We start from the raw sequence: 19,268 nt of genomic DNA on the forward strand, positions 1-19,268 counted from the left end.
CCTTGGCTCCCTGAGCTTGGCTCCGTTGCAGCGCGTCCTGAGAGAAGGATCGCACACAGCCAGGCGGCTCCTTGAAGGAAAAGGTGGGTTCTTGATCAAGCAAATAGTGACAAGATCGCATACCCGGTCCAGGAAGTTGTGGGCCAGGGAAGGAATGGCTCCAAGCAGAAGACACACCACGCCACGCAGAGAGAGGGGAGCTGCTTGGCACTGGCCTGATGCTTTGCTTTGCTGCGACGGAATAATTTCCACATCTGTGAGCATGTAACCTGCCCAGTTTGTATGCTTAAAGCCTCAGATTTCAGCTTTGCCAGCACACACGCATTTTTCTAGAGAGAAATGTAAATCCTGCCTGGGGGATACTGGGTTTTGTGGTCCAACACCTCTGCTGGGCACCAGGTTGAGGAAAGCTAGTGTAAAGACACAGAACATGGTCTTGTTCCATTGTCTCCGCCGCCTCCTAGTTTGTCGGAATGAGCCATCCTGTAAGAAACACTTCCCTGTGAATTGCGCCAGCAAGTTTCAAGTACGGATGAATATGCATGAGCCTGTAGGGGGGTGTGGGTGGCTATTTTGCATGAACTCTGGAGTGTGGAGGGAGGCAGCGATGACATTATTTGGTCTGGAGGGTGGCTGCCGCAGGAGATGGCGGCGTGCAAGATGGTTCGGTCTGGAGGAAGAAGTAAGAATGCTGGGGAGCGGGGAGCGAGGTGGGATGGACGAATTCGGAACAATGAGCCCCTTAGAGAAGCTGGCAATTGGCCAGCAGAAGCAGAGAAAGAGGGCGTTCTTGGAAGGCGGTGTGGTCTCAGGTTCGGTGCGGGCAGACCGAGTGAGGGCTGCCTGGATGCCGGATGCCTCGACGATGTTAACGTCAGCGGGCCGGGGAAGGCGCGCTGAGCGGGGCGGAGTTTCTGATTCAACAGGAGCGGGTGAAATTTAGTGTAAGTGCTCTCATTGGGTAGCCCTTGCGTGTTGCACGGAGAGATGATGGAAGGTACCACTTGCCTTTTCCAGCCTTCCCCGCCCCACTTCTCTCTGTCTGCGCGTGTGCACGCGCGAGCATCTTCCGTGAAAGGCCCGCTGGAGGGGAAAGAAGAGGGCTCGGTGCGGGCGCGGCTGTTCCGCCCCCATTGCCTGCTCGCGACCAGGCAGCCGAGCGCCGAGGCTTCGCGCCCTGCGGTCTTCGAAGCAGAGATGGCACACACGGTCAGACGCAGCACCGGGCAGCCCTCCTCGCGCGCTGCCCCTCTCCCGAACGCCTCGCTGACGTGACTCGCGGCGAGACCCGGTGCCCCCGCCCGGGCAACGCGCGCCGGCGCCCGCGGAGTCGCCCCGCGGCCGGGCTTCCCCGGGCGGCGTCCTCCGGATCAGGGTAGGTCCCCCCCCCCCGCCCCGGGCGAGCCTCCCTTTGAAATAGACTGACCCCTCCCCGGCCTCTGGCTCCCTCCCCCCGGGCTCAGATCGCCGCGTTCGGCAGGGATCGGGAAGGAGGACCGAGATGTGCGGAGCGGCTTTGTCATGATATAAAGTTCAGGGGTTTTGCCACCCCGTTCAGGGCTTGGTCACATGTCCCACTGCAACTGCAGAGAGAGCCAATGTGGTGGTTCAAAGCAGTGGACCTGGAGGACTGCAGTGACTCCAGTTCAAATCCCCAGTCAGTCGTGAACCTCACTGGGCGTCCTTGGGCCAGTTAGGACCCTGTCCTGTCCTACCTCGCAAGATCGCTGTGCTGGTAACCTCAGGGTGGGGGGAACCATGTGGACTGCTGTAATCTCAGTGAAGGAAAGACAGTCTATAATTGCAGTAAAGGACTTTATCTGTGTTGGAAAGATGTGAACACGCCTTGTGTAGCAAGTGGGCAGGTGTGCTAAATTTTGTAAACTAGCCTAGAGAAGTTGCAGCATGTAATGGCTTCCCCACACATGCATCTAGCAAAACTGTTTGTTTTGATTTATACTCTAAAGCACTTTGGAAAGGGAGTTCTTTCCAAGGTGTCCCCTAATGCCTCCAAACTATGGTTGGTGTTATTGGAAGAGAGTTCCTGCTTTCATTCTTGATGGGAATGCTCAGCCGTGAGGGAATTTGAGGACCTGGCTGTCAATTTTGGTCAGGAATTTCTGGACATTAGACCACAGTTTTGTTTGCTTGTTTGTTTGCACTGTTGGTTTCTGCAAAGGTTTGAAGCAGACTGCCCTGGATTCTTGCGAAAAGACCGCCTTCAGCAATTGTGTATAAATGCAAAGTCATGCTTAGCACATAATTGAAAGTCAAGAGGCAGCCAAGCAATTGGCAGTCAGCTATAAGATCCAGGAGTCCATAATTAGGCATAAACTTGGCTGGGCAAGTGCACAGGCCAGGAATCCCAACTTTAAGAAAGTGATCACAGCACCATGATTTCCATGTCTTTCTTGTGTGAAAGTCTTTCAGACTTGTGATCAAATTCCAACCCAGTCTAGCTGCCTATTTTCCCCCCAATACTTCTGTGCTATGTAGCTTGCATTTTCATTTGTTCCTTGCACAGTGAGCTTTTGCTTAGGTTGTTTTACTCCAGTTGTTCTGCAAGCGTCTTGGTGACAGAGTAAGAATTAGACCTGGTGAATTTCTTTATGATTTCTTCTTTTTTTATTGCTACAATTTTTTAAATGTTACAAAGCAAGCAGGCTGGAATGGGTGTCATGTGTTCAAATCTTCTGGTGCCTGCTGTTCATCTGGCTGCTTGCATTTTGCACAAAGCCCAGCTTCTGACACTCTTCAAGGGCAGCCCCACAGAGAGCACACTGTACGAATCTAATTCATTGGCCCATTCTGATGCTTTCAGAGCACAGCAGGCCAGGGAAACCAGGGTCATCCACAGAAGAGAATTGTGAGTATTATGTGTGCATGCTCTTTGTTTATCATGAGACATTTCTTTTTGTTAATATACTTGAAGACCTTTCTCATGCCAGCATTACATAGAAACATAGAAGCAGAGCGAGTCAGAAGGGACCTCCCAGGCCATCTAGTCTGACCCCCGGCTCCAGCCAGGTTCGCTCACGACATGCGCACCATGTGCATGTCCAGCCTGTCCTTGAACACCCGCACCAATGGGGCCTCAACCCCCTCCCTGGAAGCCCATTCCACACCCTCGGGGTCCTAACTGTCAGGAAGGGCTTCCTGGCATCCACATTGAACCTCGCTTCCCTGAGTTTTGCTCCACTGGAACTCGTCCTGCCCTCCGCTGCAGGGGAGAACAGGTCTCCACCCACCTCTGCGTGACCCCCCTCACACACCTGCATGTCACAAATACCTCTATGTCTTCAGGTATCTGTGCCCATTGTGATGCACAGAGCAAATGCAGAAAAAATGGCACCCTGAGCTGACAAAATGAGGAAGATTGTCCTGCTAGACTTCATGTCAGCAGGGGAAACGCCTGTTTTGACAAGTATTCTGAACTTGGCTGCACCATTGTGCAGAGAGGAAGCCCCATGGAAGGCCACCTTTCTGCTTTTCCAAGGTGTTTTGACGTTGATCGTTTTAATATTTTGGACTCTTCAAGGGCAGCCCAAGCCTTTCTCCACCTGAAGAACTTCATCACCAACAGCTGCCATTAGGATTGCAAAGATCACACCAGAATCTGGTTCTTTTGCATTTGCCAGACTTCTTTGCCATGCTCAGCCCTGGTCAGGAAGTGATTTCGAGTCTGCAAACATCTGGGAGCACTAGTGGCTTCCTTGTGCAAAGGACACAAAGTCACGTGTGTGGAAGCGGAATGCTGCTTGCACAGCATGTGTGCCAGCTGATCTCCCAGCCTTGCTTGGACAAACTTCTTGCCAGATGCCCATATGAACACTCAGCACTGGACAGACCTAGGGCAGAGAAAACCTGAGCCAGAGCCCAGGGAGCTGAGGAGATCCGATGGATTCCCACCCCCAAACGGGATTCCTCGCACAGCACTAGCTGTCACTCACTCAAAATTGCTGGTACTGCAAGAGAAGCTGTCCCAGGTCTCAGTGGGTCCCCATCAAGGTTGTGGCAGACTCTTGCGAAAGCTTGCGGGTCTCACGGGATGAGTCTTTGCCGGAGGAGGGTGTGCAGCCCTCCCCCACGTGGCCCGGCCTCTCTCTCTCGGCACCTGCCACCTGGCCAGGTGCAACACTGGCTAGCCTGGCGAGCTGCCAAGCAGCAAGATATGGTTTGTTTGTTTATTATTTATTTATTTATTTATTTAGTAAGCTTCTATGCCGCCCCATTCGCCGAAGCCTCGGGGCGGCTCACAACAATAAATAAATACATATTAAACATATAAAAACAATATAATTAGAGACATCCTGGCCGAAGATATAAAATCAATAAATAAAGCTAACAATTAAAATGACGTTTAAATAAAAAGGTCTTGGCCTGGTGCCAAAAAACAAATAATGATGGCGCCAGGTGGACCTCTCTGGGGAGCGCATTCCATAGATTGGGCGCCACCACAGAGAAAGCCCTCCTCCGGGTACTCACCCTCCTAATATCCTTCATGGAGGCCGGAGAAGGGCCTCTCCCGCTGATCTCAAGGAGCGGGAGGGCACGTATGGACATAAGCGCTCCTTTAGATAGCCAGGACCCAAGCCGTTAAGGGCTTTATAGGTAATAATCAACACCTTGAATTGGGCCCGGACTTCAATGGGGAGCCAGTGAAGCTGACGGAGGACTGGAGTCATGTGAACATAACGCCCAGTCCCCGTCAGCAGCCTGGGAGCTCTATTTTGCACCAATTGAAGTATCTGGACTGTCTTCAAGGGCAGCCCCACGTAGAGCGCATTGCAGAAGTCTAATCGGGAAGTTACCAACATGTGTGTCACTGTCACCAGGGAGTCGTTCTCCAGGTAGGGACGCAGCTGATGGATCAGCCAAAGCTGAAAGAAAGTGCTCCTCACCACCACTGTCACCTGAGCTTCAAATGAAAGCTCTGGGTTGAGGAGCACTCCCAAGCTGCGGACCTTGTCCCTAAGAGGGAGTGCAACCCCATTCAGGACAAGGTCAAGGTCTCCTTCCCTGAAGCCTGATCTGCCTACCAACAGGACCTCTGTCTTGTCTGGATTGAGCTTCAGTTTATTGGCCCTCATCCAGCCCATTACCTCGGCCAGGCACCGGTTCAGCACAGCCACTGCCTCACCTGGATTGGTAGAAAACGAGAGGTAGAGCTGGGTATCATCAGCGTACTGATGATTCTGCAGCCCACACCTCCTGATGACCTCTCCCAGTGGTTTCATGTAGATGTTAAACAGCAAAGGGGACAAAATGGAGCCCTGTGGTACTCCATGGCATAGCTGCCATGGCGCAGAGCCATAGTCCCCCAGCACTACCTTCTGGAATCGGCCGTTGAGATAGGAGCGAAACCACGGCAAAGCAGTGCCTCCGACCCCCAGTCCCGCTAGCCTATCCAGAAGGATACCATGGTTGATGGTATCGAAAGCCGCTGAGAGGTCCAGAAGAACCAACAGGGACGCACTCCCCCTGTCCTTCTCCCTGCACAGGTCATCGTACAGGGCGACCAAGGCAGATTCAGTACCAGACCCGAGTCTGAAGCTGGACTGAAATGGGTCCAGATAATCAGTCTCATTCAAGAGTGCTTGGAGTTGTCCCGCCATCACCCGCTCCAACACCTTGCCCAAAAACGGGATGTTGGCCACTGGTCTATAATTAGTGGCCATCTCTGGATCCAGGGACGCCTTCTTCAGGACTGGTCAGACTACCGCCTCCTTTAAAGGGGCAGGCACCCGACCCTCCCTCAGAGAAGCGTTAACCACTTCCAAGATCCAGGTTCCAATCCCGTGCTTGGAATCCTTTATTAACCAAGACGGGCAAGGGTCCAAAAGGCAAGTGGTGGGACGTACTCGTCCAAGCACCTTGTCCACATCATCAGGCCGCAATAACTGAAACCCATCCATCAATTTTGGACCAGACGGCAACATTGGTATCTCCCCAGAGCCTCTGGGTCACTAGTGGAGTCCAGCTCATGACGAATCTGAGCGATTTTCTCCCTGAAATGCTTGGCAAAGTTGTCACAGCAGGCCTTCGAGGGTGGTACCGGATCTTTCTTAGGGCCAGGATGAATTGGCCCTTGTACCACCCAAAAAAGCTCCGCCGGACGGCATTGTGAGGAGGCAATGGAAACGGAGAAGAATTTCTTTTTCGCCGCCCTCACCGCCACAGCATAGGCCCAATAATGGGCTCTTAAGTGTGTTCGGTCAGATTCATCCCGTGATCTCCTCCACCTACGCTCTAGCCGTCTCCCAACCTGCTTCATCGCCCTCAGTTCAGGAGTATACCAAGGGGAAGAGCGGGCTCTGCCCGGCAGGAGAGGACGCTTGGGAGCGTTTCAGTCGGAAGGCAGTCTGCCTCACCGCAGCGCTCCGCAGTCCAGTCAGCACAGTGGCGGGTGGCGGAGGATCAGCCAGCGGTGGGGTGGGGGCCCACGGCCCCCCAGAGGGCTGTCGGCTGCAGGGGCCAGTGGCTGCCGCCCACAGGGAGAGCCCGAGCAGTGTGGCTCGATGGCAGGGCAGGGGCCGCTGGCTCTGCGGATTCCCCCAGTCCGCCACCAGAGGCAAATACTGGGCTCCAGCTGCTCTGTTCTCGATAGGTTGGGTGCAGGCATGGAACTGAAGGCCCACTTCAGTTAGCCAGCAGGTCTGCTGTAACAAAATCAGATCAGGCTCTAACCCAGTAGAAAAGTAGGCAGTTTGGTCTACAGCGCTGAATCATCGTCGTCCTCACACTGCATTTATGCACCACGCTGGCTTTGGGATGGCATGGACACAGTGCATTTTACAAGCGACAGAGCACCGGCTTCCCAGGCAGCATCCTTCAGAGGAAAATGTAGGCTGTGAAGCATCTCTTTCAAGAATGCGTATACTAGTGCAGGGGTGCCTACAGGCATGCACCTTGTTTTAAAGGGTTGAAAATGATGTTCTGTGGCTTTTTAATAGGGGTTCATGGATATGAAATGCATGCAACTCTAGCAAATATGCACAAAGGCTTCAAGAAAGGTATTCGGCAGATTCCTTGTCCAAATAAGTATCCATTGGAACCTGCTCTCCATGTGCCAACTTGTTCAAATACTGTCGTGTCCTACTCCTTTGTAGAGAAGCCGTGTGCACCGACTGTCAATGTCCACAAAACACCTAAAGCATTTCAAAGAGCTGTTTCGGGACAACATTGATCTGTGACATAACCTCCTCTCACGAAGAAGCAACTCCTGGTCCTTACCAAAGTCCGCTTAAGAAGAAGAGAGCCGAGCTTGGCAATCCCTTGGTGAAGAGCTGCTGAGGCAGCAACAGATGTGAAGCAAAAGGCGTGGCGATCAAGATGCAGCGCAGCATCTGGAGAGGCATCCAGGGGACAGCCAAGCCTCAATCCTCCGAGTGGGCATTTGGCGGCGGCGTGTGGTGCAACGCCTCACATTCCGGTTTCTCTCACTGAACTCATGGGTAGGGCAGCTGGGAAGGTAACGGGAACCTGCCGCGGGGCTGCCTCAGAATCCCGCAGAAATCAGTGAATTCGGTTGGCATCCTGCTGCAACAACCTGTCGCGCAACTACTTTGTGCTCGCTTGTGTCGCTCACTGGCTGCCAATGTGAAGTCCGGCGCTCGTTTCCTACCAGTGCCTGTGTTCCTGTGCAGACCACATCTTGGAAGCGAGGTCCTTCGCACTGAGCTGGCATTACCTCGAGGTTCCCACATTAATCCGGCTGTGCAAAAGAGACCAGAATTCTTTCTCTTCCACCTAGCTTCCCCACCCCCAGTCCTGAGGGTGAGTGGAAGCGTTTCCCATTTCTGGGATGTGAGTCGATGAAAGAAGAGCAGGCCTTGAAGACTTGGAGCAAAGGAGAAGCTTTTTAGGAACAAGCGCTGAATTTTAAAGAAGGGGAGCAGGGGAAAGATCAAATGTTTTTCTGCCAGCATCAAATTGCTAAGCGACCAGGGGTTTTCCAGCCCTGGTGTAGAATGTCAAGGAGGAAACGTTAAAGAGAACCCGCTCAGAAAAACTGGGGATTTAACAAGCTTTTCTTTCTCTCGCACAGAACCCCTCCACCTCCAGATCCTGTTTTCAGAGTGAATTATGCAAACAGTGCTGCTCCCCTTGCAGCCATGTTTGCTTATCTCCTAGCTGTAGTTCTTGTAGAAGGAGAATATTTTGGCAGGGATGAGTGCTCAAAGAACAATAAAAGGAAGAGGAGGTATCGGTATGAAGAAGCAAGAGGAAACTCTTTTGGAATCGAGAAGAAGGTAAGGCGGCTGACCCAGGCACCCAGAAGAGCAGCCTCCTTGCTCTTCCATCCTCCTAGTCCGGGAAGAAATGAAGCTTCATCGCACTTTTATCAGACTGCCAAAGAGGTTGGTGCTGTGGCCCAAGAAGCGGTGAAACTCGAGGTTTCTGAAGAGCTGCTGGCTGCCTGTGAGGGTTACCCCCTATCGAAAAGGATCTCCAAGAGCTAGGAAAGGTGCCCTAAATGAGGAACCCAGAGCATCAGGGAGTAGAGACACTTTCCCTAGGGGGAAAGGCAAGTTTATTGGGGGCCTTTTAATGGTGAAGGAAGACGTCCCCGAGGGGAACCTTGCCAGAGATTTCTACCATTACGCAGGTGCGGAGGGAGTGGGTGGGAAGCGCGATGCAGGATGGGCTCCTGGCCGTGATAGCCGAAGAGGCCTTTGGTGCTCGAGCTGGTGCAGATGTGGATTCAGCTGCGAAGAGGCCTTCCCAGGAGCATCTTCTGCTTGGCTTTGGTGGAAAGCAGGATGCCAGAGCAGGTGCACTTGAGTCAGATCTGTCAGGTCTCTTCCCATGAGCACGTTTTGAGATGTTCCTCCAGAAAAGGTTTGTGCCAATCTCCTTTTGAGCCTGGCACCGACTGTTCAGACAGCTGAATGGGCCTCTTTTCACAGACCTTTTTTTCATTTTGCACTGGACCTTGTTGCCTTCGACTGTTCTTCCCCCAGGTGCTAAAGTTGCCTCCCTTTGATCCTCACCTCTTCCTTCACAATTGCCCTGTTTCTTTTCTCTTTCTTCTCCAATCTATTTGAGCAGCATATTTATTCTCTGTGCATCCCTCTTCCCTTCTAATTCTTCTCTTGATCATTTTCATTCTGGCTTTTCAGAGCACCAGTTTACTAAGTGTCCTGGATAAAATCCAGAAGAATCCATGAGGGTCCTTTTCTCATTCTTAATCTCCCTTATCAATCATTTTAGTGCAGCTGAGTTGTCTGCTTCTTGGTTCTCTTTGTTCTTTTGGATTGGGTGGCACTCTCCATTCTTGGTTTCACTCCTCTCTTACAGCCTGTTCTTTTAAGGTCTTTGTGCACAGTTCTTTCTTCTCAGTTGCTTTTTTCAGTCAGGGTTCCTCTAAGCTCATTTTCTTCATTCTTTTTACCCTGCATTAGGAACTGGATTTCCCAATCTACCTACCTGTTCCTTCTTTCTCCTCCTCCTCTTCCGTTCCATTTGTACCCTGCCTTTCTTCCTCTTACAAGGAACTCAAGGCAGATTACATAACCCCCTCCTCTCCATTTTATCCACATGACAGCCTTGCAGGGTGGGTTAGGCTGAGAGTCAAAAACTGGCCCAAAGTCACCCATGAGCTTTGTGACTAAGCCGGGACTAGAACCTGGATTTCCAACATGCTCCCTGCTGCCACCACGCAAATAGTTCTTTTAGCTGCATCAACTTATATGCGGGATCATTTTTTTCAAAATCAAGATACAGAAGACAATCTTGTGCTTTCCCCTAATCATGCTTTTGCCTGCTCTTTCAGTAGCGTCAGTTATCTCAACAGCCTGAGAGTTTAGGTTTTATCTTTTATCTCTTGGGTATTTTTTCTTCAGCAGATGCTCTGCTGGTTCAAATTCTCTTTCTCTGCTAAAATGACAGTAACATGCCCCATCTATCAACATTACTAAAACTCTCATTGAAATGCACATGGTGCCTTGCATTGACTGCTGTAACATTTAGTATTTTAATATTTTATACATCTCCAACACTTCACAGAAGTTCAGTAGTTCAAACATAGTATTAATGTGACTTTAGTCTCTACTTTGACAATGTTTTGCTATGTTTAATTCTGTGGGATGGTTGCAGCTTTCCTATGTACTTTCTGTGCTGGTATATGAGCAGAGCAAAAACCTGATCTAAAAAAGAATGGGAAGAATAAAAGGTAATGCTCAGATTGGGGAGCGGTGGGGAGAGCACTGATCTGGGGGACCTGAGAGCCAGGTTCTAGGCCCCATGTGGCCCTGCTGGGCCGCAGACTCTCCACCCAGCCTACCTCACAGGGTTGTTGTTATGAGGATAAAAATTGAGTTATGCCAGTCACCTTGGGTTCCTCACAAGAAGAAAAGGGGCAGGATATAAAGTGTAAAATGTGGATGATGCAAGAAATTGAAAGAGAAAGCAGAAGTGGTGATTCAGGCAAAAATACAGTTATTTCCTCCTCCTCTGTCTTGCGTTTGAGCTAATGATCCAACATCCAAGTAAATACAGATGGAAAACATCTGGAAATATTGGTAAGGATGTTGGGGGAGGTGAGGAAGGAACAGAAATTAATTTATCTATTTAAAATACTTTGAATTGCTCCTCCATATATGTGCTTGAGGCAATGAATAATAAAAAAAGACAGCTAAAAATACATGAAAATACCAAAATATAAAACTTATTTTTAAATGAGAGATTAATGACTAAAACAGACAACCACATTAACTATTTGTTCAGCAGAACAATATTGTCTTCCGCAGCTGCCTAAAGCATTCATGGACTGAAGTACTGGGGACTTCAGCTCCCAGAAGCTCCGGCCGGCATGTCCAGTGGCCATGAATGCTGGGAGTTGAGGTCCAAAACATCTGGAGATCTGCTTTCTGCCCATCACTAGTCAGAAGCACACAAAGAAGCAGGCAAAGCTACTGATTTGTTTATTACATTTAAATCTTGCCTTTTTCCTTTCAGGGAGCTCAAGGGGGCTTACATCATTCTTGTCCTCTCAATCTTATCCTTGCAACAACAGCCCTGCAAAGTAGGTTAGGCTGAGAGTCTGTGACTGGCCCAGAGTCACCTACTGAGCCCCATGGCTGCATGGGGACTAGAACCCAGATCTCCCGAGCCCCAGCCCCACACACTTACCAGCATGCCTTGCTGGCTCTCTGCCCAAAGCTGCCCAATGGGTCATGGCACCACTGGGTTGCTACTAAAGATACGCCTTGATATTGGGGTATTGTATATTTGTCCCATTTTTAGGTTTTATTTCTGTCACTTGTATGCCACTGAATGGAACAGGTTAATGGATGACACGCGTGGGCACATCATCCAAGTTGTGGTTTATTACTCGTTTTGAGCTTTTCTATGTATGTTTTTCCATGCTTTGAACCTGTTACCTTTCTATGTGTTTCCATTCACAGGATTCAGTTGGTACCATTTTCAGTCTGTTCTCAGGCAGAGCAGCCCTAACTAGGGGTGGGTCACGTGTCTGAGCAAAGTGGTTGGTTCCCGCTGCTCCGGCGGGAAACTTGTTTGCTTGGTGGTTCCTTCTCTTTATCCAGCCTGCAGGGATCCTCCTCCTTCGTGGGGCGATCCCACGTCCACCACCACATGCAGCATCAATGCTGGAATGCTGCCGTTCTAGCAAGAATCAGAGGCCCCTTTGGGCTGCCTTTGCTTTCTGTCCTGCAAGCCAGCGAAACAGCCACATAGCCAGCAGACAGAGAGGGCAGGAGGCAGCCTGGCATGCCCTCGGGAGACCTCACCTCATGGAGGCCCCAGGCCCACTTCTGGGAGGTCGATCTGACAGCCTCAGAGAGGCAACAGATGTCTTTCTGCGCCGCCTTGGGGGATCCATGCTTGAAGCTCATCTCCACCCTTGGATTCGGACAAGGAAAAGTCCTGCTTGATGCTGCCTAAGAGGGCGTAAGATTGGCCTGCAACAGACTTCACCCTCTCTTATGTGTGTCACGTTGTCTCTGACTTAGGGTGACCCTAGGAGTGAATGCACTCCCCTGTGCCCTGTCCAGGACAGTCCTGCTCAGCTCTCCTGAGCTCAAGGCTGGGGCTTCTTTTATGGTGTCTGTCTGTCTCCTAGACGGTCTTCCTCTGCTTTTTCTGTCTTCAGCCTTCCCTAGCCCTAGCATTCTGGAAAATCTCCTAGCTAGCCAGTCAGGTTCCTCGTGGGACATCTCCCTGTTCGTCTCCCACCTGACCAGCTGAGAGAAAGGCCCTCCTGAACACTTGAAGCCACCCAAGGTCTCCCTTGAAGGGACTGCAGGTGGTGCAGTGGGTTAAACCGCTGTGCTGCTGGGCTGGTTGATCGAAAGGTCGCCGGTTCGAATCTGCACAACGGGGCGAGTCCCCATTGCTCCGTCCCAGCTCCTGCCAACCTTGCAGTTTGAAAGCATGCAAATGCAAGTAGATAAAAAGGTGTCACTTCGGTGGGCAGGTAACAGCGTTTCTGCACCTCGGTGTTTAGTCATGCCAGCCCCGTGACCATGGAGACCGTCTGCGGACAAGCACTGGCTCCCTCGGCCAGGAAACGGAGATGAGCACCGCCCCCAAGAGTCAGCCATGACTGGACTTAACGTCAAGGGGAAACCTTTACCTTTTTAGGGTCTCCCTTTGGGAGCCACCACAACTAAGGCAACCGCAGCTTCTTAAGACTGGAGAGCTGCAGCCTTTAGGCCTGTTCTAAAGCCACACAGAAGTTGCACAACGCATTCCAGCACGGCAAGGAAAGCTTACCCACGTCAGGGCTGGGGTGGCGTCGATGAGCCCCACTCTGGGGCCTCCTGGGAATGAAGGGGCTTGCAGACCAGCACATGCAGGGCTGCCTTTGACCCGACATGGAACACCCCATGTTGGGGCCCACCAGTGGTGGAAATACTGGGGGCTGTAAGCCTGTGCCCACAAAGCTTTGCACGGGCATAGTCAGGTCCCTGGCCGGGGAGCGGGCATGCCGCCCTGCCAACAGAGGGGCCCTTCCGTCTCATCTTAACCCCCACCATATCTGGGTTGCTGCCTTCACCTTTCCGCCTCTTCCTGAATTTGCCTCTGCTTATCTGCTTTATTAAACACACTCTCGGCTGTGGCATTTCTTATCTCCCTGTCGTCTCCCTTGTGTTTCTGTGTGTGTGGAACTGTCTTCCTTTGAATCGGGAGCCAGCTCATTCTTTGTCTTGCTCTGAGAAGTTCTGAAGAAGTCACACGTTCTGTCAGATGGCAGTTCCTGGCTCCAAAAATGCTTTTGCTGCTCTTCAACCGATGTTTGCGTTATTTCACTCCTCCATAGCTTCCTTTGCTCACTCGCTCACTTCATGCAAAGTTCAATTCTCCTTTTGTCTCTTTTCGGCTTATTAGTTTGATTACAGGCCTGTGGGCAAGGATACTTTAAAAAAACCTTTTCTGTAGTGCCTAATGCAGACTTGTTTCTTCGGAATGGGGTATGTGAGAATGATTTTTCAAAAGCTGTGCTCGCGTGGCTTTTCCTCCCTCCCTAGGTTGTATTCCATCATGAGTTCTGAATTAAACGTCCCCGTGGACCCGCCTGCTGCTGCCTGCTGCACTGAGCCGACCGTCAAAGGCATGGACTATCGGGACTGGGTCCGCCGCAGTTACCTGGAGCTGGTCACATCCAACCATCATTCCGTTCAGGCCCTTTCATGGCGGAAGTTGTACCTGAGCAGAGCCAAGCTGAAAGCCTCCAGCCGGACCTCTGCGCTGCTTTCTGGGTTTGCCATGGTATGTTTTAGAGCAAAGTTTAAAAGCTTTTGTGAGCTGTAAAACTCCCTGTGATCTAGGAACCATTTCCCTTAATGGTGGAGCAGTAAATTCTGCAAGAGCCCATTTATAGTTTGCGTCTGCCAACCAGGTGCTAATGCAGCAATTCTACTTTTGCCACCTATGTCACATCTCAGGAAGCGGTTAAAAAAAGGGGAAGCCCTTTTGCAAAAGGCTTGTAAAACCACAAGAAAGACAGTTTCCGGTTTGTGCTGGCAAGAAGCAAAGGCCTTCCAGAATCAGGCCAACATCAGATTGGAAGCGGACAACCTGGAGATTGCCGTGCACCTCGCTCTCCCATGGAAATCTGGGAGAGCAAGTGCTGATGCGCAGTAGGACAGAGCAGGGCTTAGGCTGGAGGGGATGCTGTGGGATCACCTGCTGGGCTGGCGGCCATTTTGCATTTTTAAAGTTGACCTCCTTGCAAGTGCAACAGTCACCCAGTTGCTCATGAGGATCTCTCCTGCACTCTTGGTGAAAAGGCGCTCAGAGTTTTCGCCTTAGGAAACCTCCCCCACCCCACCACCCCGGCCATGGCGTCTGCGTATTGCAGAGTTTTTTAGACAGTGTTTTCAAGTGCGTGCCTAGTTAATACAGAGTAAATTTGGCCTCTTGGTTCTCCCTGTAACACTGTGCACTGAAAGCAAACTCTGGGTTCTGCCTGGAACTCCACCACAATCTATGCTTCCCACTAGCCTTGCCTCTACCTGAAAAAGAAATCCTCGCGTCTGGAAAACTAGCATAGCAGTAAGGTGGCTAGCCCAACTTAAGCCAACTTCCTGATTAGTTTTCTATGTGCAGAGGGCTGTCTGGCTTTTTTTTTTCTTTTTTGTACTGAGGAACATTTCATTATGATAGTTTCTCCCTGCTGTCAGAGATGTAGACTGCAGGTGTACACCTTACCGATTGGTGAGGATGGACACAGCTTTCTGACTTGGCAGCTAAAGGCTCTTCTCTGGTTTGGCTCTGAAGCAGGAAGGAAGGGCTTCCCTTTCTCCCACTGTTCAGGAAAGGGAAGGGTTTTCTTTCTCGCTTTTTTTAACCTTCAGTACCACAGGCTGCTTCTGGGTCTGATTTAGGGATTATTGCACTGAAGAAGCAGTGAAGGGGTTTCCTTCCCACCCCCCATTGCTGTTGGAAGTTGGAAAACCCTCTGGGGAGGGGGGCGAGTGTGTGTAGAAAACAGTGGAATAGAACATCCTGGAAAGGGGCACGTCGGGCTGCCTGGAATGTCGCCCCCAAGTGTTCCACGCTTCAACATTTTGCTGGAGCATTTATGACGAAGTGCTCATAACAGATTGCAGACAGTCAACCTTCACCCCACAGAACCGCTCTGCTGCTGCCGGGCACATCCCACATGAATTTATCCAATCCCCCTTTTCATGCCATCCAGGCCCCCCACGGTGTGAGTGAATGCCGCGCTAGCCAACCTGTGTTAACCGGTGCCGGTGTTGTTTTCCAGGTGGCGATGGTCGAGGTCCAGCTGGAGATGCAGTACCAGTACCCTCAGATGCTGCTGATCGCCTTCAGTGCCTGCACCACGGTCTTGGTCGCGGTCCACCTCTTCGCCCTCCTCATCAGCACTTGCATCCTGCCCAACGTGGAGGCCGTGAGCAACATCCACAACCTGAACTCCATCAGCGAGTCCCCCCATGAGCGCATGCACCCGTACATTGAGCTGGCCTGGGGCTTCTCCACTGTCCTGGGCATCCTCCTCTTCCTCGCCGAGGTCGTGCTTCTTTGCTGGATCAAATTCCTGCCCGTGGATGCCATGCTCAGCAGCAACACCACCGGCACACCGAGCACCAGCCAGCACACGGGCTGGCAGGCGGCCCTCATCTCCACCATCATCATGGTCCCTGTGGGGATCATCTTTGTGGTCTTCACCATCCATTTCTACCGCTCCCTCGTCCGCCACAAGACGGAGCGCCACAACCGGGAGATCGAGGAGCTTCACAAGCTGAAGGTGCAGCTGGATGGGCACGACAGAGGGTTGCAGGTGGTGTGATGCCAGGGTGCCTTCGTGTTCCCGCTCGTGCTTTTGGTACAGCAGCCACCAGAAATAGACCAGAAACACTCCCAAAGGCCTTTAACCCACATAAGGCCTATGAACCACTGCCCAGCAATGGTGTTTCAGCAACTCGCTCTGGTCCTTCATATCCACAGACGTTATTGCCAAGTGGTTGATACCAAAGCCGTGACCTACATCCAGGCAGGCATTTGAAGACTAACAGATTCTTCTGCTTTCCGAATTTTCAAAACCGACTGAAGCATGGGGCCAGGGATTCGACTGGTTTTTCACTGGCATCCATTTTAGTGAAGTAGCTTTGGGTTTTGGAATGTGGAAGGGATCTGGTACTTGCCAGTTCTCCTTCTGGCAATCAATTTACAAACCTTAATTCCGGAGTTGAGTTTGTAAATCTCCGTATGTCAACACATTCTCTGAAAACCTGTGAAATGTCTGTACTTGGAGACCTTTTGTATAGAATATATTTCTGGAATAATACTGGGAGGGGGGGGAGGTGTGATTTGCGCCAAGACGCTCTTCCTCTGTTCATGTCTGTTTATTGTGTTTCCTCATTTTCTGAAGCCGCCTTAGGGTAAGAGACTGTTCTTATCGAGAGAGAATGCTTTTTTGGCCAAGGAGCTCCAATGCTTCTAGATAATGAGGATGCATTTTGGATAATGCATCCCTGAAAGAGCTGGAGATGGGCTGCTCTTAAACAGAGCGACAAAAGAAATGAAGGGCTGCAAAGAGCAATCTGTCACATTTTTACATGCATAGCGCTGCACAGTTCAGATATGATAGCATAACCAAAGTCTCACCATGCGTCTCTCTGAAGCGATAGCCGAAACGCTGCTCTGCTAACAGAAATGCATCTAGAATGGACACACTGTCCACTTGGAAAGGCCGGGAGTGCAGTTTGCCAGGCTGCCTAAAGCCTGTGGGTTGACCCAGGTCTGTGCAAGCGGATCAGGTGGACCAACACCATTGCTTGAGTGTGCGTGCGTGCGTGTGCATACTCAGGCATGCACAAAGCCATTATATGGCACAGAAAAAGGAGGGGGCCATGACATCGTCTGGATGTGGCGATGGTTCTGGGGCCTCCTTTCGAGAAGCGTTCTGGCCCCTAAAGACCTGGCTGCTTTCGCACAAATCAGAATTCATGCTGACAGATTCTAAGAAGGCTGGCTGACTGAAGTCTAAATGGCAAAATTGATCTGCGGGCTTGCAAGTGGGAGTGTGAGAGTCCTGCTGCTTCTTACGATCCTGAAATGCGGGGTGCTGGTTGAATCTAGTTGGGAGAAACGGAGCTCTGCATTTCGAAGCACCCCTTTATCATCAACAAGGAGCTGAGATGACTCTTTCGGCAAACCTGCGCAGCATCAGAGCGGCCCCTCAGAGCCACCATGCCCCCGTTTCACAGCGATTTTGGGCTCATTGGCATTACCGTGCTATGCCAACAGCAGGGTATGGTTTGAGGAAACGTTTGTGCTAAGCTAGAACTGTGCCATACTGAATACTCGGTGTGGGCAGAGCAGTAACAAGGAAAAGCAGCACTTAAGTGTTGCCAAAAGATTTAAATTAATATTCTGTACAGTGATAATGTGTACCGAGTAGCTAATCCTGCTGACTCCTTTTCCATGTTTTGTTGCGTGCAGGATACACTAACAATAGCATAACTAATAGGCATATTTGCATTTACCTTTCCTAACTCCTCGCTCAACATGTATTAGTTGTGAACTCTGCCGCAACTGGCATTTATTAAATACTTCTAAACTTTTGTGGTGCTTTTAAAAGTGGATCGCCTCTCGTGTCGTTCAGGGTGGAACCCTCGGGCTAGTAGATGTTGCCTGGCCAGCCCCAAGAAAGACGGAGTCCCCCCTGTGATGTCAGAAAAGCTTCCCAACGTTGACCCGGATTCCCCCTTCAGAGAGCCTGCCTTCTGCTCTGCCAGCCAGGGAGGTTCGTTTTGCTCTGGTGGTGACCTCCAGGATGGGGGAGGATCGTCGGGCAGGTACTGGGGGACAGGGAAGGGTGAGGCACTGCCACCTTCCGCCAAATCCAGGCAATGCCTCAGTGGCTCCTCCTCGCAAGGCGAGGGAAGTGTTTGGTTGGCTGAGATCATATCCTGAGCTGTATTTGAGGCTGAGGGGCGCATGGAGGCCGTCTTTGCCGCCACACTCTTCCCATGCTCGCTCGGGTGCTGCAGGCTTGGCCATTGTGTCAGTTCGAAGTCAAGGAAATGGGTGGGTGTGGGCTGTGCACCCCCACCCGTTTTTGCAGCGGGGCAGCGTGTTTGATCTGCAATAACTCCTGAGAGACCCAGTGTTGCAGTTGAATGGTGTGCCCAGCGACGGTGTGCAGCAGCTGCGGCCACATATTCACGCTTCCTTTGGAGAAATGGTTTGGATCTGATTCACTAAGCTTTGCCATTGTTCTGTGTCACTGAATCCAACGTGATGACCCGGTGAATGAAATCTCTCTCAAATCAGTGGCACCTGCTCAGCACTTGCAATTCCAGGCTGCGGCTTCCTTGATGGGAGTTAACTCATTTCATACTGTGTTTCCCCGAAAAGAAGACACTGTCTTACATTTTTTTTGGCTCACAAAAACACACTTATTTTTGGGGTAGGTCTTATTTTTTATTTTTAATGTGTACAACAATCCACACTTATTCATGTACAACAGCATGAATGCATGTACATTTGGTACATTTGGTATCACTCCGCCTGTGACAGGAGCCGGCGCTATAGAGGAAGCATCGGCTTCTGCGGCTCTGCTCCCTCCGCTGCTGCATAAGCATGTTTCCTCCACGCAGTGCATCAAGTTAGAGTTAAGTTGAAAAATAAAGTTTAAAAAGGCTCTTTACGTTCCCCACTGGCCCTGGGAATAAACACAGCCAGGTCTTATTTTCAGGGTAGGTCTTATATTTTAGCAAGTACCAAAAAGTAGTACTAGGTCTTATTTTTGGGGAAACACCGTAGTTGTTCTTCCTTGCCACCTTCTGCCTTCAACTTGTCCTAGCACAATTGACTTCTCCAGTGATAGCTGAGTCTTCTTGAAATCAGTGGGATCAATAAATCATGGCTAACTTAACTATCATTGATATTGGTAAGTAAAGTAAATTTATTGTTGTAACCATAGGTCATAACATAAGAGAAAGTACATAAAATGCAATAAAATAGTAATAATAGGAACAGTGGATTAGCGAGATTATAAGATGAGATAATAAAAATTGCAAATGATAAATTACAACAAAGTAAACCCAGTGCTACAACTAAGGACTTAGAAATTTTTAAGTTTAAATGAGAGCAAGGCAAAGATAGCAACTTGATTGCTAACAATTGGAAACACATCTGCAAGGAGCTAAATTAATTTTTCGGGATCTGAGCCCTTAACCACTGATAGCAGTAGGACTGAAGTTTGGCTGGCATTGTGTGGATTCAACCCAAAGTTTTTGGAAGCTAAAGTGTACAGTTGTTCAGTGCTT

General features: G+C 50.5%; 1 protein-coding gene across 2 annotated transcripts; it reads left to right on the top strand.

Annotated features, from left to right (window-relative positions):
* The first annotated feature begins 1,354 nt into the window (after positions 1-1,354).
* On the top strand, positions 1,355-17,558 carry ORAI2 (ORAI calcium release-activated calcium modulator 2). 2 transcript variants are annotated; one of them, XM_044430450.1, is made up of 3 exons: positions 1,355-1,375; positions 13,494-13,734; positions 15,236-17,558. In XM_044430450.1, the coding sequence occupies exons 2-3, from the start codon at positions 13,507-13,509 to the stop codon at positions 15,779-15,781; spliced, it is 774 nt and encodes a 257-aa protein (XP_044286385.1). In that variant the 5' UTR covers positions 1,355-1,375; positions 13,494-13,506; the 3' UTR covers positions 15,782-17,558. The 2 variants fall into 2 exon arrangements, with proteins under 2 accessions (XP_044286385.1, XP_044286384.1); XM_044430449.1 differs by lacking the exon at positions 1,355-1,375 and adding an exon at positions 2,569-2,866.
* Positions 17,559-19,268: the final 1,710 nt, after the last annotated feature.

This window comes from Varanus komodoensis, unplaced genomic scaffold, assembly GCF_004798865.1.
Source record: "Varanus komodoensis strain SLA01 unplaced genomic scaffold, ASM479886v1 scaffold20_1, whole genome shotgun sequence".
Classification (NCBI taxonomy): Eukaryota; Metazoa; Chordata; class Lepidosauria; order Squamata; family Varanidae; genus Varanus; species Varanus komodoensis.